Source organism: Paramisgurnus dabryanus, chromosome 4, assembly GCF_030506205.2.
Source record: "Paramisgurnus dabryanus chromosome 4, PD_genome_1.1, whole genome shotgun sequence".
Classification (NCBI taxonomy): Eukaryota; Metazoa; Chordata; class Actinopteri; order Cypriniformes; family Cobitidae; genus Paramisgurnus; species Paramisgurnus dabryanus.
In genome coordinates this window covers 32,972,631-32,997,691 of record NC_133340.1, presented here as the reverse complement: position 1 = coordinate 32,997,691, position 25,061 = coordinate 32,972,631, and the positions used below count along the sequence as shown (strand labels likewise).

The window sequence follows — 25,061 nt, the reverse complement described above, 5'->3', positions numbered from 1 at the left end:
ATATATTCTATTTACACTAAGTGACATTACTGTAGGTGTGGTGTGTCTCATTTCAAAGGCTGTATCCTACGGAGGTCGCATTTGTCGAAGGCTGCATGCTGTCGTACTTAAGAAACGCAAGTAGGACACTTGAAATGCGACCTTCAAATGTGACCTTCTTTCACAGGTACTCTGAGAATGCATGAGATGTATTCTTCGCTGCTACAAATAACCCACAATTCTTTGCAACGCGCAAACAACTTCATTTCTTTAAACTATAGTGGCACTGGCAGCTGTTAACACGAGCAATGATGTGGTGTTTAAATGTAAGTAGTTTCACGTTTTTAAGTAGCTTTACCTTAGTAGATAAGGTAAATTCAAATTACTTTACACACATGCACCTTTTTAAATCAAGTAACTATGAAAAGTTGTTTAGACTATTAATAAAGCAATGTAGTTTTTCTTTAAAAATTAATGATCAACAATTTAAATGATGTCACTTGTAGCACTTTTACAGATAGTGGGATGGACTGCAGTAATAAAATAATAGTGTATGTAATCAATGTACTGTATATAGCTATATTACAGTATGTATAGTTATATAATTATTGCCTCATTACCTTACAATTAACCACATCTCTTTAACAGATATCTGTTATATGTACGCTGCAAAAACTGCTCAAATAAAAAAAAACGTGTAAAAACATTTAACTATACATAAGTTTCTTTTATTGGTAACACTTTAAAATAAGGTTTATTAGTTGACTACATTAGTTAACATGAGCTAATAATGAACTGCACTTATACAGCATTTATTAATCTTTGTTAATGTTAATTTCAACAATTACTAATACTTTATTTAAATCTTGTTAATGTTAGTTAATGCACTGTGAACTAACATGAACAAACAATTAAAAGCTTTATTTTTTATAAACTAAAATTAACAAAGATTAATAAAGACTGTAACAATGGTTTGCTCATGTTAGTTAATACAATAACTTATGTTAACTAATGAACCTTATTATAAAGTGTTACCCTTTTATTTAACTGGTGTAAGCGTGCAACAATGCTGTAAACATGTTAGCAATGTGATACTTCCTGTTTCCTTTTCCGTCTGTGGGCGTTTTATTTCCAAATTTTCTTAATTTTTATTGAAAATAAATGCTTTTTTGATGTAATATGTAATAGAAAACAGAAGAAGAGCAAAGTCTGCAAAAGGCAGATTCGAACAAGGGACATTGCGTCAAAAGCCAGTACCCAAAAGCCATACACTTTGCTGCCAGATGCTGATGGGCGGAGCTAGTGTCAATAGCTTTTGCAAATACCCCGGGCATTTTGGTTTGGTTAAGTAAAATAAACGCGCTCTTAGTGTAAACACAGACTCTGTTAAAAAAGACGAACCATTTTGGGCTGTGTAATTTCACTACCTCGATGGCCAAAAAACAGTTCTTCAATGGCAACCTTTTCTAGCACCTTTATTTTTGGAGTGTATTCAGTGATAGTGTAGTGATGCTAAATTAAATTATGTTAAATTATGTTGTTTTGTTGACATTTATTTAATATTCATTGCAAGAAAATGTAAAAATCACACATAACATGTGTAATAAACTATATGTATGCTGGATGTACACCGAAAGATAATCCGGCTGATTTTGGGCCAATTTCCCCCCTTCTGGCAATTCTAGCTATGTCCAGATTATCTTGATGGTTCTACAGAGTCAGATTATCTCAGATTTTTACTTTGTGTGAGGTGTGTTAAGAGTGACTAAACCTGACCAGAAAAACTGTTGGAGCCGCCCCGAACCCATGTTGAATATTTACGATCAGAACTGAACCCCGAGGACAAACGCACACACGCTCTTGAAATTATCACGTGAAACGAAACAATATCCAATCAGAAAGCGAGATGATCGACAACGTAAGCAGCTATGGCGCAGCACAAAGAGAAGATGATGCGAATTGAACTTGTAGACCACATCCCCGCAGTCTTCACGACTTCATTCCAAACACTATCATCAAAAATTCTTCCTATATATCGTCTGTAATGCTTATTCCGAAGTCTCACAAGATTTTGTGAGATTTCCTGTGTTCACAGTTGAGACTCTGGTTAAACATCTGTTCGTGTATGGTGTGCTGTCTTTGACACATCATGGCACACCACACACTATAGGTGCAAAACGGTTACATCTAAGATTGTTTTTTATCCTCATGTTTGTGGTCACATTTTGAAAACCTTATAAGATGTAAAAAAATATTTTGGTGTGTACCCAGCATTAGACAGCAAGCCTTATATAAAATCTATATCAAAGAACATAAACCACCACGTTTAGTTATTAAGTAGGTAACGTTCCTCCATTTACTGATCTTGTGTTAAGAAAAACCTTTCAGGCCCATATTTTGTGCTTTTCGTAAAACGTGCTACATAGAAAGCTTTCGAAATATGTTTGAGTAAACATATATGTTTGATCTTGTTTTTCGTATTTAATCCATGTTTGGTCCTTGTTCCTAATAGTCAGACTTCACAGTGTTTCACAGAGAGATCTCACAGCACACAATATTGATTAATGGGATTGGATGGGAAGCTGAGCATAACAGACCAAGGTTTCTTGTAACCCTACACTCTAAAAAACAAACGGTGCTATATAGCACCAAAACAGTTGCTTTGGATCGTAACGATAGAAGAACCATTTTTAGTGCCATATAGCACCGGTGAAGAACCAGTGAAGCATCAGTGAAGCACCTGTGTAGAACCATATAGTGCTATGTAGAACCATATGTGGTGCTATATGGCCCCTATATGGTTCTACACTGGTGCTTCACTGGTGCTTCACTGGTGCTTCACTGGTGCTTCACTGGTTCTTCACCGGTGCTATATGGCACTAAAATGGTTCTTCTATCGTTACGATCCAAAGCAATTGTTTTGGTGCTATATAGCACCGTTTGTTTTTTTAGAGTGTATAGATGTTCTTCCGTTAAACAAAACATGTGAACATTTGTCATTGGAAGACTTTAAATGAGAACTGAATTAAATACGAACGGTGAAACACGCTGCTGCATTGCAAGCATGGATGTCAGGGCATTCAATATGTGATTGCCAAGGTGTTAGACGCATCTACTTTGAAATCCTGTCCTACTTTATCTGTGAGGGGAAGAAACAAGAATTTAGCTGTAATGAGATGACCCACATTGAATCTGCATTCTCAGAACTTACAGAGCACTAATCTTCACTCCGCTTTACGTTTTCCTGTATAAATTGATTCAGCACAATTTCACAGATCTCCCCCGAAAATCAGTGCACAAAAATGGGTAACAAAAAACCTCAGCGGATTTCAATTTCGTCACGGCCTGGCGACGAGGTAAGAAATAAACAGCAAATGCGCTAACAAAAACAGACAGCTTGTAAAAACGGTTGAAGTTTACACAAAAGCCAAATTACAGCAAGCTCTCTTATCCATCAGTAAATATGCACACGGTGTGTGCACACAATCTTTTCTTCTCTATTCTTTCATAAGTATGCTCCGTACTGTTTCCTTTATATTAAAGCATTCCTTATAAATAAGGGGTAAACTATTTTTTTAGGACCCACAGGCTGATGAATGCTCTATTCTGATTGGTTGAGAACCTAACCTGTCAAATGTCCTATAAATAACCATCAGAGCAATGTTTGTGCGTACTGTGGTATAACTGTACATTCACACCGCCGCTGACGAGTGAGTCGATTAGTCATTTATTTTCAATGAGAACTGGCAGCAAGCTCAGGTGGGCAGCGGTGTACCATCTTGGATGGTGTGAACGTCGAGGAGAGTTAAAATCAGGTCAACTTTACGGTATTAGCTATGATGCGGTTCTGCGGCAACCAATCATAATTGAAATACAGTAAAAGATAAACACTTACTATAAAAAGTAAAAGTTGGATCAACTTAAAAAAAAATTGAAAATACTTCAATAATGCCTAAGAATTGAAGTTTTATCTACCTGAATTTTCTCACTTTAAATGAAAAATGTAAGTTTAAAATGTTTAAATATTTTAGGTGTTACTTTAGAAATGTAAGTTTTTTTTAAACTTAAATTTCAACTTAAAGTGAAAATTTTAAGTGTTACCAAAAGTTGATCCAACTTTTACTTTTTACAGTGTAGAGAGTAGTTTTTCCTGGTCATTGTATGAAAATACAGTATGTTATAAGAAAATATAAGTTGAATATAAGTTGAAAATAAGTTGAATATAACTTGCAATACAAAAATATCCTATGGTAAGATATCAATGTCATTTTCACGCTAGTCATTAATTACGCTGTTGTATGTTATTCACAGCTACATTCAAGTAACCACCCAACCCACAGAAAACCCAATGCTATACACTCTTATGTATAGCTCCTCAAATACAGATTGTATTTGAGGTGCGGCGCATGCTCACGTAGCAGGATCGGCGCGCGCTCTGGTAGCAGGAGCGGCGCGTGCTCACGTAGCAGGAGCGTCGCGTGCGTGCTTAGCAGGAGCGGTGCGTGCTTGCTTAGCAGGAGCGTCGCGTGCTCGCTTAGCAAGAGCGGCGCGTGCTCGCTTAGCAAGAGCGGCGCGTGCTCGCTTAGCAAGAGCGGCGCGTGCTCGCGGTTTCAGGAGAGGCGCGTGCTCACGTAGCAGGAGCGGCGCGTGCTCACGTAGCAGCAGCGGCGCGTGCTCACGTAGCAGGAGCGGCGCGTGCGTGCTTAGCAGGAGCGGTGCGTGCTCGCTTAGCAAGAGCGGCGCGTGCTCGCTTAGCAAGAGCGGCGCGTGCTCGCTTAGCAAGAGCGGCGCGTGCTCGCTTAGCAAGAGCGGCGCGTGCTCGCGGTTTCAGGAGAGGCGCGTGCTCACGTAGCAGGAGCGGCGCGTGCTCACGTAGCAGCAGCGGCGCGTGCTCACATAGCAGGAGCGCCGCGTGCTCACGTAGAAGGAGTGGCGCGTGCTCACGTAGAAGGAGCGGCGCGTGCTCACGTAGAAGGAGCGGCGCGTGCTCTGGTAGCAGGAGCGACGCGTGCTCTGGTAGCAGGACCGGCGCGTGCTCTGGTAGCAGGAGCGTGCTCACGTAGCAGGAGCGGCGCGTGCTCACGTAGCAGGACCGGCGCGCGCTCTGGTAGCAGGAGCAATTACAGAAAAATCTAGTTTAAAATGATTCAGAAATTCACTTAAGTTTTGAGTTACAGTAAGTTCAGGAAATGTTTTGGATAATTTGAGGACAGCTTTATTTTTAATGTTCTTTGGCCAGAATGCGTTTTGCTCCTTCCATTGGAGGATATCTTTGATGGTCACATTAGGGAATTCTGTATCTGTCTTCTCTTGCCCTTTTTATGTCATTGCTTTTCTTTATTCTTTTTCCAGGATAAACGTTACATCAACGGCTGACAAGTTCAAAAATAGCTACGCACTGTGGAAAGACGTGCAAATTTATGCAGCTTTAACAAAGCGTGCTCTGGTAGCAGGAGCGGCGCGTGCTCTGGTAGCAGGAGCGACGCGTGCTCTGGTAGCAGGAGCGACGCGTGCTCTGGTAGCAGTAGCGACGCGTGCTCTGGTAGCAGGAGCGACGCGTGCTCTGGTAGCAGGACCGGCGCGTGCTCTGGTAGCAGGACCGGCGCGTGCTCTCGTAGCAGGAGCGGCGCGTGCGTGCTTAGCAGGAGCGGCGCGTGCTCGCGGTTGCAGGAGAGGCGCGTGCTCACGTAGCAGGAGCGGCGCGTGCTCACGTAGCAGGAGCGGCGCGTGTTCACGTAGCAGGAGCGGCGCGTGCTCACGTAGCAGGAGCGGCGCGTGCTCACGTAGCAGGAGCGGCGCGCTCTGGTAGCAGGAGCGGCGCGTGCTACAGAAGCGGCGTGCTCACGTAGCAGGAGCGGCGCATGCTCACGTAGCAGGAGCGGCACGTGCTCTCATAGCAGGAGCGGCGCGTGCTCGCGGTTGCAGGAGCGGCGCGTGCCCTCGGTTGCTGGAGCGGCGCGTGCTCGCGGTTGCAGGAGCGGCCCTGAAACAGCAGTGCTGCGATCATTTCGGCGTCGGTTCTATTTTTGCTGCGCCGCTCACGCTTAATTAAAGTGACAGTGCATTGTTTATGGTTTAAATGCTCATGGATTGAATGAAAAAAAGTGTAATTTTACCATAAAATCACGGATGTGATGCCAGGTGTATTTTAAACCGTCATGGCTTTGAGCAATTTAAAAGAAAGCAATGAAATATTAAAAAACACACTGTTGCCAGAAGACTGCGCTGTCATTTACTCTCTGCCCAGCACTAAATGAATCCTCATCTATCTTAATAATCTTCATAGAAACAGATACATCTATAAATCTAAATCTTATACTGTTGAAGGGAAACACGATCGTGCTGCCAATCACTGAGTGAAATCTTTTATTTTATCGTAAACTTCCAAGAAACAGATTTAATAATGTGCCATGGGCTTTTTATGTCTATAATTGTGTATTGTGTCTATATCTGTCATTACATGGACCAAAACAGCACGAAAACAATGTGGATCAAACAAATCACAGTTATTTAAATTACACTGATTTCATATTGAATAGGTTTTGCTCATAAATGCATGTAAAATAAATTAATGTGAACTTGAGATTTTTATACTGTTATTAAACTGCACAGTATGCGCTGCCACTCGCAGCAAATGCTCTCCTCACGGGCTGCTCATGATTGCGGTGTGAAAACCGCTGTTAAAAATGAAAGCGCTACATGATTCTGTACACTTTCAGAAAAAAATTACACAAAATAATCTAAAATTTACTTCAAATTTTAGTACATCTTTGCACCTAAAGAGTTCATCTTAGTTCCTCAGAGGCACATGTTGGTATCAGTAACTAAATGTTACAAACTGGGACTTTTTAAAAAAGTCTTTGATGAACCAAAAATGGTGTAACAAACATTCTGTAGCACCTTCATTTTTATATCGTAGGTTATCCTATCCAAACACTGACATGCAGTCTTGATTGTATTTGAGGACAAAATACTTTAAAGACATCTATAATGTAAACACGCAAACTTTTAATCTATACCCTCGCAAGCCAAATTCTTCTTGGACTACCCTATACAGAACACATGCACACATGCCAGCTTTCACTCTCATTAGGAGTAATGTATTCTGCTTTAATTAGAGACTGCTGAGAGGAGCTGCCATCAATGTGAGGTCCAACTGAGAGCTAGTCGGTAGGGAATCGAAACAACATCAGCATACAAAGAAACTTTACACTACAGGCTTTACGCAACTATGAGTTATAAAACGTAAAGTTAAACGACTAAATGAGAGACATTTACAGTAAAATAAAGTAAAGCATTGCGTTAATTGATTCTCAGGGTACACGCATACAGATCATATCTGTACATGAAGAGTTCAGATGCAAGTGTCACTAAACGTTACTTTTGTCAAAAATGAAATAATTATATTAACTGAACGTTCATCGCTATAAATTAGCTTAATCCTGTCCATTAAGAAATATCTGTTTGTTGACAGAATCTGTTAAACGCCACATCGATATTTCAGCAAAGCCCTAAAGTGCATGGAAGACGAATGTGAAACCCTTGTGAGTACTTGGACCTGAATACAACCCAAATGTGGCAGCTACATGCATCACAGTGTCCCCTATATCACTATAGCATATAGTATAGCATATATCTTGCACTTTCTTCAAATATGTACCGTGTTACATAATATGAATCATGATATCAAACACTTTAATTGTAAGATTATGTGAATTGTGTGCGAGTTAAAACCTCAAGCAAGTTTGTCATCCATTTGTAGTTTGTACGGTATCTTTACGAGTTGGTGTAATTATTTGCATAATTCATTTTTGCCTAAATTTAGGATATGTAAAGTGGGTCTTATTTATGCAGCAACAACTAAAAAGATTTCCGAAGTGTGAAGGCATGTTATTAAGCATTACTTTTCCCCAGGGCATATTTCACATGCTTAAGCACACAAGCTACGCATGCTTCATACCACTACACAAACACACCGAAGTTATGTTTTATTCTGGTCTGATTAAAATCTGCAGAGCAGAACAGACCACATTTCCAGCATATCCATCTTCACTTATAAAAAAAAAATAATCATAATAACGCCAACAATTAATGTAAATTTAAGCAAAAATTGTGTATTTCACATTACACTCTTAGATAGGATGTGTTAAAAACAAAACATTGAAACGTTGTCCCAGAATCCACCCATCTCTGTTATTATTGAAACAACAAATTTTTTGTTACTTTTAACACAACTTGTGTTTTATTTGAACACAAAATGACACACAATGAGTTAAAATTACACATAGTCTAATGTGTTAAAAGCTTAACACAAAAAGATGTGTAAAAAATTAACACATCCTTTCTAAAAGTGAAGTCAAAAATGTTTCTCTGAGTACAGGTTTGGATATAACGGAGTAAAAAATATTTTAACATTTCGGATCATTCATACATTAGATGTTATGGGACATGTGCAGCAATTACAGAAAAATCTAGTTTAAAATGATTCAGGAATTTACTTTTCAGTTTTGAGTTACAGTAAGTTCAGGAAATGTTTTGGATAATTTGAGGATAGATTTATTTTTATTGTTCTTTGGCCAGAATGCGCTTTGCTCCTTCCATTGGAGGATATCTTTGATGGTCACATTAGGGAATTCTGTATCTGTCTTCTCTTGCCCTTTTTATGTCATTGCTTTTCTTTATTCTTTTTCCAGGATAAACGTTACATCAATGGCTGACAAGTTCAAAAATAGCTACGCACTGTGGAAAAACGTGCAAATTTATGCAGCTTTAACAAAGCTGGCAGTGAAAAGGCATGACATGTGGCCAAAACGCAGACTAATCTTCTAGTACAAGGGCATACACACACACCATACAAATGAAAGCATAGTATTGCGTGTTTTTGCAACATCTTTAGTGTTTGTTATAGAAAAGTCCAATGTTTCTTTAAATGCAATCCTCTTTTCTTTGTAGCGAGAAAAGGTTTTGTAGACTATGAAAAGAAAAGTCAGATTACTTTAAAAACTTTTGACTGAAAGGTTCTTCAGGGAATCAAAAATGGTTCTTCTAGGGCATCTCTGTGAAGAACATTAAATACATTGGGCTCTATCTTACACCCAGCGCAATGTGCGACGCAAGTGTCTTTTGCTAGTTTCCACCCTGCGCAATTATCATTTTCACGTTTAGCGCCACGTTGTTTTAATAGCAAATGCATTTGCGCCCCCTTTTGCGCCCATGGTCGCGTTCTGGTCGGAAAACGAGGTGTGTTCAGGCGCATTGTTGGCGCGTTGTTATTTTGAGGCAACTTAAATAAACTACGCCATTGACCAACAAAAACCTGGTCTAAAGTCTAAAGTCAATGGCACAATCGTGTTTTTTGTTATTTAAAGAGCGCATTAGTAATAAACGCCTATAAACGGGACATACGGGACAACAACGCGGGTTTGCTTATCACATACTTGAATGGCAGCAGCACAAAAACGCTTTTAAATATGAAAGATTAAAGGATTGAATGTTAAAAATTAAATATTGAGTCTCTTGGACATAAATGAGGAATAATTATGAGATGTTAGACGGCACAAAGAGCTGCATCACCTGCAGCCTGGTAAGTAAATAAATGCTTTGCTTTAAACAAATGCATCTGTTTTTAAATGTTTTTTTTTTTTTTTTAAATGCTACCTCACAGATTTATTGTATATGATGACTCTGTACCTGTGGATATGGTGGGATGAGAAACATTTTTATGTAATTCTTAAAAAAAACTGACGCTGTCCAAGTGCTGAAACGTGCAGAGAGCCGTTTGTAAATTCTTTATCTCCTGTTTGTTACAAATAAAGTATTTTTAGAGTACAAACCTTTTCTTACATACTTGTAAATTATTTTTTGATGATATTGGATAGCCATACATTTAAAGCAATTAAAAGCCTGCTTTTTTACTTCCATGACTAAAAGAAAATGGGTTTTTAAAAGTTTAAAAACAAACAAACATTTATTTAACATTAATTCTAAACTGGGGATCTTCTTCCTCCGCTTAGTTTTTCGGTTTACAAAGTCCGTCATCTAAATAGATATTAGACATAGCGCCAGCGCAACTTGCTTTTAAAGGGGATGAGAGGTGAGACTTTCATTGGTTTATTGCACATTACGCCCAAAATACTCCCATTACTCATTAAAAAAGAAGGACCAACCCTTTTCGGCCATGCGCTCGGTGCACAAACCATTTTTCCCGTCGTTAAATTAGCAAAAGTGGATTCGGACACGCTCATTTAGACGTTGCGCTGTGCGCTTTAGACAATGCGCTTAGATCGTTAAAATAGAGCCCATTGAGTTTAATGGGCCCTACTGTAGCAACCAATATAACAGACATTTCGATATTATTATAATATTATTTATAAAATCCTGAGTTTTGGGGAAATTATCATAATTTTATTAGTTCAATTTTGCTTGCTAGTGATGTAAAGGAAAAATTTACTTTAGGACCAACATTATACAAACAGTATAGTAAGCCAGCTGAAAAGTAGCATATGATTAGGCTGGCCACACACGTGAAGATTTTAAGGACGATTTGCACCCTTGCCGACTGAAAGGGGGCGTGACCTATTTAGTGTTTTACTGCAGCCGTTCAAAAAATCTCCAGTATGTGATGTCATTGCGATTTTTTTTTTGCTGCTTTAATACATGGGCGGTATTAAATTAAAATGTGTTTAAAATACATATTTATTACTTTAGTGTATTTTGCAGGTGTGGAAACAGTAAAATGTAGTTTGTAACAAAATATTTTGAGTATATTTACAGTATTTCAAATACTTAAATACTTAAGAAAAATCACCATATGCTTATCACCATATAAATGTCAATGGCATAAATCCTATTGCTTTTAAAAAAAAAATTTAAAAATATTTTTGTATTTTCAAAATACTAATTACTTGTATTTTATTTAAATATATTTTTCACATCAGTGTTTTGTATTTTATTATTTGTTATATTTCATCAGCCAGTATTTGTAGTCTGTAACAAAATAGTTTTTGATGTATTTGTGCCCACCTGACAGCTGCAACAGCCAATGACAGCGTGAAAGCTTCATCAGCTGCATGCTTGTATAGCTGAAACAAGCCCACAAACATGACATGAAAGATGAGAATTAAGAAAAAATCTCGACTCATACAACTATGGCAACAGCACAAGTGCTTTAATAATGTGTCATGCAAGAACTAACCCAACATTTGTTTATGTCGCGTTTCTGTGAGATCTCGTGTCACTTTGTAAACGTTACTACGTACAGGTTTCACGTGTGTGGTCTCGCAATGTGGTCCCGGAAGATTATGTTGTTAAGAATCAGTTGACACTGTCCTTATGTCTGTGGTCTCCCATGGTTAAAATAATTTAAGATTTGGTAATCGTCCAGTGTGTCCCAGGCTTTAGTTAGTTTTGGGTTGTTTGTACCGCCGTCAGCTGATTAAGACTTTCTGTCAATCAAAATGAAAGCAACATGGTTGTCCTACAGCATTTTTTTACACTGGAGGTGGTATTTTTTTACTACAGACAACTGTTTAACTTGTGTGCAGTACAAAAATGAGCGTTTCCCAACAGCAGACATTACACAGGAGTCAGAAATGTGGAAACCCCCCAGAGACGTGTGCTCTTAACCTTCAAAATACTGCTTTTAAAAGCAAAGGAAATCCAAGCGCTTCAGTAAAATCCTGTGGATTGGTTTGTACTGAAGCTAACCCTTTAGAGACCTATAGGCTATATTCATGGCAAGAAACCAGTTAATCCCCACAAATTGATCTTCACAAGTTAATCCATACACCGGTTGGGGAAGGGGCAAATTGGTATCTCCAATTCACCTTATCTGCATGTTTTTGCCGTGTGGGAGGAAACCGGAGTACCCGGAGTAAACCCACGCTGACACAGGGAGAGCATGCAAACTTTTTTTACAGCTTTAATCTGTTTAATAAGCGTATTCTTGTTATTTTATCTGCCGTCACTACATTCCCTGTTTTCAGTCACTGCATGCTTTTATGCTCCCTCACAAAAATAATCTATGACGTTATATGCAACATTTATCGTGCCAAGGTTGAAGTCTTGAAGCGACTCAAGCCTTTATACTTTATAAAGCAGTTCATCATCCCGCTTCTTATGTGTAACATGCACCCAATCACATCTATACGTTCCACTGTTTCTTGTTTATATCCCGCCTGTGACGCCAGCTGTGGCATACACTAGGTAGGTTGCGCCGTGCCATCTGTACTTTCAGTCTAATCATAACTGTGTAAATCGCAGCCCTATGTGTTTCGCCGCCTGTCACCAGAAGCAGTGTAACCATGGCGACGGTCCCCGTGGTCGGCCTCTATACCGTTTCTTCTTTTCAAAAGCTTTCCCCAGATTCAATGAAACATTACAAGGTTTAGTATTTTTTTCTTAATCAGATAAGGAAAGAGTCAGATAGATTGACACACAAAACCAGACTTCCCCCTGGGCGCTTAAAGAACTCGGCGGATGTGCGCTGTGTGTGTGTGTTTGTTGTGCTGTGTGTGTCGTGGAACACCCACTCTCTAAACAGTAGCCTTTACACAACTATTTGTCTTTACAAACACAATGCAATACACATATGCATGCAAATTACAGAAGCAACGGCCTATATTTTGCTGCGTTTCTGGACTGCTGATCCAAATGTTTCAAGACTCATAGCTGAAGTTGTTATATGCGTGGGTTATCGTAATTTCCCAAGCAGTTGTAAAAATGCTGTTTGTTCCTATCGTTTGTCTTATTCTCTGCACTGTAAAAATTAGATCATACACTCTCAGAAATAAAGGTACAAAAGCTGTCACTGGGACTGTACCCTTTCAAAAACTTTGCTCCTTTAAAAAGTATAATAGTACCTCAAAGATACATTTTCGTATCAAATGTATACATATCTGTACCTAAATGGTCCTTTTCAAATAGGTGTTTAAGGTATAATATTTTTCCTTTAATATTTTTAAGGTATATATTTAAGTGAACGTCTGTACCAGCCCCAGTGACAGAAAATTTTCAGTTTTGTACCTTTTTTCTAACAGTGTATCAACATATAATTTTATGTTACATTAACTTAACAAATTAGGTTTTTCTAAATTAGGTAAACTTATCTCAAGTCAAAACTTTTAAAAGTAGGCTGAATTAACTGGAATAATTAGTTTGGAGTAATGTTTTTCTTACCAAAAGAAATAAAAATCACAGATAGGATTCTCAATTATTTATCATAGACATCATCAATGAGAATAAATGGAGAGCAAATTAAAATTTTTGTTTTCTGCATCTAAAAAAAATATACCCCACAAATGGCTATTCCATTCAATTGTCAACTTTATTATAAAACTTATATTTCTTACCTAAAGTTATTAACCATACTGGTATCTCAGATGTCAATATTTGGTGGTTTAAATACCTTTGCTTTCCATAGTTAAGAGCAAATTTTAGAATTGCGCATCCATAATGGAGAAATGTCTCATCCTTAAACCAGTTTCTCCCCATAAATGCGCATGCAAAATTTAAAATAAAATAAATTATCAGTTCTTTAAAGAATCGTCCCTTCTCCATTTGTTGGGTATTATTGCTTCTGGTTTGTGCCTTTTAATTCACAGAATTACTACAAAGTATGTTGCCTCCCAAAAGCTTTTCCTTTTCTTATCACGTTTATGCATGCATGTTTCAAGTTTATAACCAGATTATTTAACCGATACAATCTACATTAAATACAGGTTCACACTTTTCAGCATGTTAAAAATGGTCTCATTTGTTTCTCTTTAAATTTCTACGAATGCGAGGGACCGCATACAGTGCACGTGAAGCAATTTTCGTCGTTAGAAGTGCACGCGTACTGTGCACATACTGTACGCACACGGGCAGCTTTTTGAAACCCAGCGTATATTGTACACATTAATGTACATGAATGTAGTATGTAGCCCAGGAGATGCATTGCATAAACATACGGCTTTAATGGTCAACACGTAACTTCCGGTAAACTCCGCTAAGAATAAATAGCAACAAAGTCCTTTTAAAGTACTTTATTTATATAACAAGCAAAATAAACAACATGTAGATTACCTAGGAAACCAAAAAATGTGTTATTATCAACGAGGTATTTGTTCAAGAGTTCAGTTTAGCAACAAGTCAAACTGAAACCAGAAGTAAAGTTCGGACCAGATGCGTAATCTCGTCACCGCATGTGTGGCCGATGAAACCGTCTATACTCCGAGCTTCAGGAGTTTTTAAAATGTTTCAAATGGAAGCGGCGTGCTTTTTAAAAAAAAATTCAGCAGCTAGCAGTTTTTGTCCAAGCTTAGTTACAAAACTTTTAATTTGGGGTAGAACGCTCAGCTCATCAATGTCACTTATCAAAATGCTTTTTAATCACAGTAAAGGGGGAGTTGGACAAATACCACACCAACCAACTTTTGCATCATACAGCGATTGATTAAAACAGAAGTATCCAGACTGATCTCATGGAAAGTCGTGTTATATCACAAAAAATTTAATGATTATTTGTGTCCATGGCACGAAATATAGCTTTTTTTCGTGCTTTAAGCACAAATGTCTTTTTCGTGTCACTCGCATGAATTTCTATAAATAGTTGTTTGTGTCTGTGACACAAATTTCTTTTTCGTGACATTTTATGTATTGTTTTCTCATAGTTTTTTTTCTATTTTCTTACCATTTTCACTTGGGTTGGGGTTAGAATCACTTTCTGTTACATTTTTAGACATCCTAACCCAAACCCCAACTCTAACCCAAACTCCAGGCGAGAATAGTTTTAAAAGCGGAAGAAAAACATGTAGAAACCAATACATAAAAGAACATCCTAACCCAAACCCCAAATATAACCCCCCAAAAACAAAGCAAAAATTATTTAAAAATAGAAATAAGGAGAAAACAATACATAAAAAAGAAAGTCTTGCCACGGACACGAAAAACTATTTATAGAAATTTATGCGAGTGACACGAAAAAAAAACATTTGTGCTCAAGGCACGAAAAATGACGAAAAATGTTTGTGACTATAACACGACTTGCCGTAAGATCATGTTGGAAGTATCATAGCCAAAAGCATTCAGCTGATAAAACGTTGGCAAGCGCCCAGAGTTGGTATGTGCCTGGCGATTTCAGCTGCGTTTAAACAGTTTGGTGGACACAGGGCCTAATTTAGTTCTATATTTAAACACATCTGAGAACTCCATTGAATCTCCTGTGCTAATCGTATAGAAAATTAAAAGTCTGCCTGTGCAAATCTATCATTCATGTCCGTAGCACAGATAAATGAGTTAAGTGCCTTTCTGAGTGACCGCTGTATCTTCCATCTACTCTACTTATATCCATACCAAGGCCGCACTGTATTAGTGTGCAAATTAATTTCATGTTACATTAATCACATCACATCACTTAAATTCATCTTGACATGTTTACAGTCTGTTTACTTTTAAAAGACTAATGTATCCAATATCACCAATTGCACCCTGAAAGCTAAGGTGTGGGGATTTTTGCCTGGAAGGAAAGGAAAGAGCTGGAGAAAGCAAGAGATAAAGGGAGTATATGAGAACAACTGCATACTATATGTTTGCCCAGAGCGAGAGGCTTAATCTAATGTCACGAAGTCACACAGCTGTTTATTGATCATAAAAAAGGATCGGTTATTCTCAGCCACAGGCAACTACTCCACAGGTCCAGGCAAGCTGTGTGTGTCAAAACACACAACGTACACACACGGACATGCGGTACGAAATGTTAGTCCGGATGTTTGGAAACAGCACATCATGTGCAGCAGTGTATCTAACACAATAAGCTTTTTCTTTCAAGTTTCTGAATGGTTTGGCATGCAGGTTAAGTGTGTTGGGCCAAATAACTAAAGCTTATAGCCTAAAGCTTATTTCATGACTGCTGCACTGTTAAAAAATACCTATTGTGATACAAATATGGTTTGACAGTGTATCATTTCAAGTCTGAGACATTTGCAACAATTGTTGTACAATGGTTTGATACTTCAGCATGCGTCAAAAATGAGGGCGGCACCCTTTCAAAATGGACAGATTTGTAAAAACTTTAACTTTCTTGACTAGGGAGGAGTTAAATTAAGTTGAATGGGCTTAAGTTATTACAACTTAATTTTTATAATTTATAGCTTCTAACTTTTAACTAGTCAAAAAAGTTAAAATGTAAAAAAAAACCATCTTAATACCAAGTGTAACAGCCTCTAAGAGGCTGTTTACACTTGGCATTAACATGCGTTTTCGTCGATCGGATCACAAGTGGACGACGTTAATGCCAGGTGTAAACGGTGTTCAAAACGTTTTGAACGCGTCCACTTTCGACCACTTTCAACCACATCCAGAGGTAGTTGAAACCACTTTCGATCGGATCGCTTTGGAGCTGCGGAACGCAATGTGGTTGAATGTGTTCGAACAGCCACACGCGACCGCCTTCTCTCCGCCCATTTATCTAATCTGAGGTATTAAACACAAATTTTACGTCTTTTTTTGACTTCTGGCGTGAACATACGGTGTTCTCCGTAGTTTCGTTTTGAAAGCGTGAAAGTTGCGCGATCCTATTTCATCAATTGCGCTGAAAATTCAGAGAAAGCTCTAACATACACACATACAAAACTCTGTGCAGCATGTTTACTTGCTAAACAAGCAGTGGACTCCGACATAATATTAGTTTGCTTCCATATAAACTCATAATTACTCCCGCTCGCGTTTGAATGACAGCAGAGAGACTCGCCCACCATCTCACGGACCGTCCCCTCACAGTATTCAGGACAGAAGTGGTCAAAAGTGGACAAAAGAGAGACGGATTTAAATACCAGGTGTAAACGTAATGTGTCTCTCTCGTCCACTTGTGATCCGATCGATGAAAACGCATCTTAATACCAAGTGTAAACAGCCACTAAGTGACAGCTTTTGTATCTTTCTTCCTAGAGTGCCTTTTTTAAGTAAAATAGCATGAAAACATTTTCCAATAAAACCTTTTAACATATAGAAGGTGGTTTTAAATGATAAAAGATTTACAGCCGAAAAACTATTTGGGCATTATCTGGTTGTCAAACACAGCTAATGTGATGTAGTTAATGTGGTTACTTGACTGGGACATCTGAGTAAACTTGAGGTGAACTGACTTCATATTTCATCCAATTTAAAAAAAGGTTCAGGCCAGTTAGTTGAAAGAACCGCAAATTGCTTAATAATAAAAAGTTTTGAGAATCATTTGTATGCAGATGCCAGTTGTTTTGAGATATTACTAAAAAATGAAATGAAATTTTCTCTGGGCTAAGTTCCTTTTTGGAGCCGCTGTAGGGAAGATATTTATCATCTTTCCAAAAACATCTCACTAGTTTGTGAGCATGTACCAACACATATTTGTTATAATTCAGCAATGCAAAACACATTGTGTGAGATTTAAACCGTTTACCGGTGAGAATATATGAACACTCAGCATAAATAACTAAATAAATAGATCAATATTTAAATCGCATGCAGCGTTTGTAGTGATGAGAAGGGTACTAAGGGAATAGCGCTTTGTTTGCAGCCGATGAAGTGTGTAGTTAAATCGAGAGCATGTTCGACAATGTGAATGCAATGAAAGATTCACACTACAGAGCCTCTTTTCACCCCATTTCGACTGTGGCCCGCCTCTCCTACTGCTCTCTAAAATAAGTGCCTTGTAAGCTGTCAAAAAAACAAACGGGTTGCATTATCGCGGCTGTAAAGCTCATTCGCATGAAGCAGGTCTGAACACATGCACCGGTACAGGCCTATGAAGTCGAGCCTTCTTAGAACGTTTCTAATACATTTTGTATGTAATACTTATGAAAACATATTGTAATGCAGTAGTGGATCGCAAACTACTACTAACCACCAGTTGTCTGCAGAGTTCCCAATGCAGATGATACATAGCACCAAAAATAAAAAGACTAATATGCACTTCACTCAAATAATGTTACTTAAATGGTTACTAAATGGTAATTTATTTGATTCAAGTATTAATACAGCTTAAATTAAAAGTTTACTGCTAAATAAAAATGCTTAATTTGCACCCTAATGCCACCCTGGATGTATTAAACACACACTAATAATTTTCTATTAAACTGGCATCACGTTATCTTCTTTTATTACACGGCTCGTCGGAATGCTTTATTGTTATTGGCCAGTCGCGACATTTGCAAGTTTGTTATTCCTAGATAACAACCACTCAAAACTAATATCACGATAAACCATATGCTGTTAATCATTTTGACAGGTACAGTTTAATATTACACAAAAAAGTCTTTTAAATCTTTCCTCACTATTATCTCGTCAATTAATGTGGCTTTCACATAGGACGCGGTGTGCGCTGCGCTATGAAACCCATTCATTTCAATGGCTTGCACCGTGCGAGGGCGGTTTCGCTACGGTCAAAGTTCAAAATAGTTTAACTTTTGCGCTGCGTTCTGTGACGATTACCTGCGCGGCCAATAGAAACGGGGCATCCAAACAAGCAAATCAAAATGGACAAAAAGCTTATACTGTGTGTTTCGGAAATCCCGGAGCTTTATAATACAAGTTTACGATCCTACAGTGAGACTGGAAGGAATGCCGTGTCATGAAAACACGTAGCAATTCAAGTTGGCATGTCAGGTGTGTTTTAAATCAGGTAGCTTGATGTACGTAGGTAGGCAGCTTAAAGTTACGTGAAATGGAGAGGGGCAACATCAGTCTCTCTATTCCTCATCGACTATTTAACGCAAATATAAACACTGTAGTAATTTATTGAAAACCCGCCTACTTTGTTCTGGCCTTCAGAGCACAAATCACTTGGCTGCGCTGAACCCAGCGGTGAGCACAGCGAACACCGCGTCCTATGTGCAAGCCGCATAAGAGAAAACATTTGCATAAAACGTGTTCCTGATTAATTTTTAATCTGCACTTACCCAATTTATGAAAAAACTGAACCCAAAACGTTATTTACTAATTTTAAACTTTGTGTATGTTTTCATAATCATTCTGAATCTGATCTCTAACAAAATTCCGTCACAAAAATGCAATTATTTCAGCTTTTTGCTAAAACATTTTTCTTTTTAAAGCAACACTTTCAAGTTTTTTACCTTTAAATAATGTCTTTAAAATTATTTCAGTGATAGAACAACTTTTAACTGGACAAATTGTACTGTTGCTGCAACCTGAGCAACCTCCTAGCTGCTACAAGCACACTCTGAAAGTGGCGGTGGAGGGTAGAGCACACGGCCCCGCCCCTCCCCCTGCCTGCAGAAGAGTGTCTGATACCAGGCACTGTTGCGCTTTTCAACCACATGGGGGAGCTGTAATTTTTACATGGAAACTACATAGTGTTGCTTTAAAGAAAAATACCCATATTTAAGAGTTTATAAGCTGAGAAAAAATATAGATAGGATGAAACGTTTTTTTCCCATTTTGTTTGTTTTTTTATTGTTTGTCTGAAAGCAGAGGGACTGTGCTTTCAATTGATATATTTGTTTGTTTATATATTTTTAGAAGAAAATTTTACTCGAAAGGCATTTTGAAAATTACAAAAAAATGCTGGCAGGCAACTTTTCAAAAAATGGCTGGCGGCGAATGAGTTAATAACATATATGACATTATAATTTACAAATGATTAAACTAAATAGTGTGTTCGTGAAATTTGAACATTCTTTTCTTTCTTTTTTTGCGGAAGTTCTGCATTTGTTAAAAATGAACTAATTATTTTTTGGATAACAACCAGCTGCCTATAAAGTACATTATCCGTTACATATTGCAGCCAGCATGGCAAAGTACAAAAAGCCCCCACATCCATCATTAAAGTGATCCAAATTACTCGGTGGCTTCACGTCGATAACATTGAGTCTGATTGGTTCTTGTGACTCCTCAAACGTTTCAATACAAATGCATCTTTATAGTGCATTGAATGTCTAGCAACAGGTAATGTCCTTCCCACAAACCCCTGTAAATAGATGAGGTAAACCACTTCGTTTTAAGAGAATCGAGGGCTTTCTAAAATAATCAGGCAGCTTTGTGTCTGTGATTTTTTAACATTTGATTTAGTTTCAACTGTAATTAAAAAGATGAAGTAGCCTACTTGAGGGTTTCCCTTTATAAGTTGAGTGCCGAGTATTTCATGGGCTAATAAGGTTGGATAGATGCAAAAGTAAACTCTACTCTAAAGGCTGTGTGTGTGCGTGTCTGTATTATCAGGATGAGCTAAGCTGTTAGACGGTAATTGGCCTTTGAGAGCGTGTGAGCGTGTCTGCATGATTGATTTATGCTAACTTTAGCTCTCACTAGGTGAGCAACCATAATGATAATATCAAAAACATGGTGTCAGCTAAACAAAATTGGACTTGTTAAAAATGGCTTTTAAAATGCCACTAGACAGAATTGTGCTCTTGGCATCACTCCTTGCACTTGAAAATGAAGGTACAGCAGACGCAGTGGGTGTTAATTGGGGCTTAATTGTAAAGCACCTTGACATTAACGTTGGGTAACTGGTTTATTTCATAATGATCCCTCCAAAATATTCACATTTGTGTGACATTTAGCTGCATAGCTATCAATAAGGGCCCTTCTCTGTATTTTATCCCATGACCTAGTTCTTGCAAATATCAATAATCATATTCTCTCTTCTCATTTCTACAGGAAGCAATATGAAAATCTGGTCATGAGCTGGTATCTGATGAGAAATGCAGTATTTGGAAGACACAATCGCATTTTGCCCTGTGGGAGACTATGTGTGGGACTACTCAAATACGCAATCTGAAAAGTTATTGCTTACAACCAAGACTCTAGTCATAACTGAAGCTCACTTTCCAGTGTGATAAAACACCAAGGATACACCGAAGAGAGGAGAACACAATAAGCAAGCTGACAGTTTACCAAACCTAAACAATTATCCATGGAATTATAATTCCGGCTTGTCCCATTTCCTGTGGAATACAGATACAGATTATCACCTGTGTAAACACCATGACTGAAGCACCGATGAAGTCCATTATGTCTGGATCCAGTGGACATAGAAGTGGTATGGTGACCAGTGCCTTATTTTGCAGGGCGATGGCCCTTGTGTTTTTCTCACTGACAAGTGTGCCTGTTGTTCAGGGTGATTGCTGGCTGATCGAGGGGGAAAAGGGATTTGTATGGTTAGCAATCTGCAGCCAGAACCAACCACCATTCGAAAATATTCCTTTGCAGATTAACAGCACAATCGTTGACTTGCGACTTAACGAGAACAAGATTCGAAGCATCCACTTTTCTTCCCTTAGTCGCTTTGGCAATCTCACTTACCTAAATCTGACGAAGAACGACATCTCTTACATAGAAGATGGGGCGTTCTCTGCCCAGTTCAATCTGCAAGTTTTACAGATTGGTTTCAACAAACTAAGGAACTTAACTGAGGGAATGCTTAGGGGCCTGGGGCGCTTACAGTACCTCTATCTACAAGCTAACCTGATAGAGACTGTAACGGCCAATGCTTTTTGGGAGTGTCCTGCTATCGAAAACATAGACCTCTCTATGAACAGGATTCAGCAACTTGATGGTGCTACATTTCGTGGGCTGTCAAAGTTGACGACATGTGAGCTCTATGCAAACCCATTCTGCTGCTCATGCGAACTGCTTGGATTTCTGCGCTGGCTTGCAGCATTTCCAAACCGGACGAGCGAGCGGATGGTATGCGACACGCCGGCTGGATTTTCAGGCTACAATCTTTTAAGCCAAAACCCCAGAATGCCAAGATTTCGGAATGCTTTCCATGCACTCTCCTCTGTGTGCACAGATATCAATGTGACTCCTTATCTTCATGGATCTTTTGACAGGGGCACTCCCACGATGTTGCCCGATTCGAGTCCTTGTGGACTGGACGACTGCTCCTCTGGGACATTTCCGGAGGAAACTATAAGCATCAGCCCCACATTTTTAGATCCAGACGCACGTCCTATGATGAAACTAAAGGAAGTGACTCACACAAGCGCAATCATCACAGTCCAGATTCCCAATCCTTTTCGCAAAATGTACATCCTTGTCCTTTACAACAACAGCTTCTTCACAGACATCCAAAACCTAAAGAGCCAGAGAGAAGAAATTGAGTTGCCAAACCTTAAATCTCACACAAACTACACATATTGCGTGGCATCCATACGTAACTCCTTGAGATTCAATCATACCTGTCTGACCATCTCCACAGGTCCGAGGACTTTGCAAGAACGTGTGACAAACGAATCAACCGCTACTCACTACATTATGACCATACTTGGTTGTCTCTTTGGAATGCTTATAGTTTTGGGCATGGCGTTTCATTGCGCGAGAAAGCGCAAACATCAGGATGAACCGAAAAGCAAAAAGCTCGAAAAGATGAAAAGAAATTTGATTGAGATGAAATATGGGACTGAGCTGGAACAAGGAACTATATCACAGCTGTCACAAAAGCAAATGCTGTCCACTGGCGAAACAGTACAAAGGATACCATACTTGCCAACTGCCAGTGACACAGATCAATACAAGTTGCAAGAGATCTCCAGCACGCCAAAAACAACAAAGGGGAATTACATGGAAGTGAGATCTGAGCAACCAGACCGCATGGTTCGGGAATGCAGCGTTGCTCCTTCGGAAGCCAGCCAAGGATCTGTTGCTGAGATATCCACCATTGCAAAAGAAGTGGACAAAGTAAATCAGATCATCAACAACTGCATCGATGCCCTCAAATCAGATTCAACATCATTCCAGGCTGCAAAATCTGGTGCTGTGTCCACGGCAGAGCCACAGTTAGTCCTCATATCAGAACACCCACCTGGGAAGGCTGGCTTTCTTTCTCCAGTGTACAAAGGGGGGTACCATCATCCCTTACAGCGGCATCACAGCATGGAAGCTCCACAGAAGCGTGCAAGCACATCCTCAAGTGGTTCGTTGCGAAGTCCCCGCTCTTTCCGTTCTGAAGGGGCATACAGAGTCTCAGAGTCCAAGTATATTGAGAAGACTTCATCTCCCCTAGACGAGTCAGGAATCATAACGGTCACTCCAGCGGCCGCAATCCTTAGAGCGGAAGCAGAGCGAATACGACAGTACAGCGAGCACAGGCACTCCTACCCCGGACCCCACCACATGGACGAGTCGATAGAGGAGTCGGGGAGCCGAAAGTCTTCTATTCTGGAGCCCCTAACACGCTCAAGGCCTTGTGAGCTTTCCTACTCTCAGCTCTCACCACAGTACCACAACATGAGCGGCTATTCCAGCCCTGAGTACAGCTGCACACCATCGCTTAGCCTGTGGGAACGTTTTAAACTCCACCGAAAGCGCCACAGGGATGAGGAAGAGTATATTGCAGCTGGTCACGCATTAAGGAGGAAGGTACAGTTTGCCAAAGATGAGGACCTACACGACATTCTGGACTACTGGAAGGGAGTGTCCGCTCAACAAAAATCATGACTGCTGTTTTTATAGCTCATCCAATTAAAATACAGTCCAAATCTCTGGACCAAACCAGGCAGTACTGACGATTAAGTCAGCACTCACTTTTAGTGAAATAGCTTAGAAGTATTGCTGAATTCTTTAGCTTTTTTCAGTCATTCTCTTTGAGAATGAAAACAAAAAACAAGATACAGTAGATCTCGCAGTGAGTGTACGTGCCAAGTGGTAAGAATAGAAAATGTTTAACAGTATTAACCTCAAGTCAACATTTGATTTTTATATATTGGAAATAACAATAAACTACTATTATATAATCATCCTCATCTTCATGGATTAGTAGTATTACCGTTAAGATTGATCGATTCTTCTTATTATTACTACAATTAATCTTTGGTTATCGCATGGCCGTGTCCTGTGACAGTATATTGACTGTTGTGTATTTGGGGAAAAGAACAAACATTTCAAAACATCTGCCGAACACTGTTCTCCACGACCTTAGATTTTATAAAGACTTTGGAGATATTCTTTATTCCTTCATAGGCGACGGTTTTAAAGATCAACTCCTGAATTTGCCACAGAAGCACACTCGACTGGATTTTAAAACATTTACTTTTGGAGGGGGCTTCTATTAATGCGTTCTTCACTCTTTTTTTGTAAAGTTTACATTTTCAAACATACAGTGAATGTTTTAAGACTCATACCTGCGATTTTTGAGCCTCACAAACTTTTTTGAGCAGGTACTTTTTTGGCTATTGATTTGTTTCATTAACAATGTTGTACACAAGTCATGCATACTAGAGAATGTAATGTGTGTTAAATCTATTTTTCGCCAGCATTTAGGCCTTAGATCAGCTTAAACACAGTTCTGTTCATGTTTGCCAGACTTATTTCTATGTCAGTCTATGAAAGTTATTGCTACTACATGCCAATTCTAAACCACTGTGAACCCCAGACCAAGCTAAATCCTGCAGCTTGTTTTATACTGATGAAAACAGATCTTCTTCAGCTATTAATAGCATAATCTTTTCACATCGCCATAAATGCTGATAGACAATTGATTTAAACAAAAGAACTGGCCTCTAAATTTTGAGGAAACTGAATCATCTGAGACCAGTACTGTGAAACCAGTTATTACACAACACATCTGAATCAAAGTGCTTGACTGGTAATTGTGTCAGCCAAATATTAAAAGGAACAGTTCACCCATAATGAAAATGCCTGTTCATTTTCATCACTTTTCATCATAAAGGTGTTCTTAAAAATGTTTTGCAAAATTTCGGTTTGAATATAGTGCACGGACCACTTTTTTATACTTCTGTTGTGTTTTTGAAACATTAAAGTCTCTATTAAAGAGAGGCCAAAAATGAAAATTGCCACATTATTTACTCTCCCTGAAGCCATTTGTGATACATATGTCCATCATTTTTCAGACAAACACATTTTCGGTTATTTTAGAAAATGTCCTAGCTCTTCCAAGCTAGACGGGGTCTACTTACAAGGCCAAAAAAAAGCATCCATCCTTCACAAAAGTAATCCAAATAGCCCCAGGTGGATAAACATGGGCCTTCTGAGGGTAATTGATGTGATTTTGCCAAAAAATCCATATTTAAAACTTTACAAACGAAAATAGCTTCCGGTAACAACACTTCTTGGACTCCTCTGCAGTCACTAGAGAGTTTTAGCCA

At 38.8% G+C, this 25,061-nt stretch overlaps 1 protein-coding gene across 2 annotated transcripts in view; it reads left to right on the top strand.

Moving 5' to 3' along the window:
- The window catches only part of elfn1b (extracellular leucine-rich repeat and fibronectin type III domain containing 1b), a 147,987-nt gene extending 123,167 nt beyond the window's left edge, over window positions 1–24,820 (top strand). The window contains exons 1-2 of one of the 2 annotated variants that reach the window (XM_065254244.1): window positions 158–305; window positions 20,614–24,820. In XM_065254244.1, coding sequence (XP_065110316.1) covers window positions 20,941–23,394 — 2,454 coding nt within the window. In that variant the 5' untranslated portion in view covers window positions 158–305; window positions 20,614–20,940 and the 3' untranslated portion in view covers window positions 23,395–24,820. Of the gene's footprint in view, window positions 1–157; window positions 306–20,613 lie in introns of those variants that run through there. The other variant, XM_065254243.1, reaches the window with a different exon arrangement.
- Window positions 24,821–25,061: the final 241 nt, after the last annotated feature.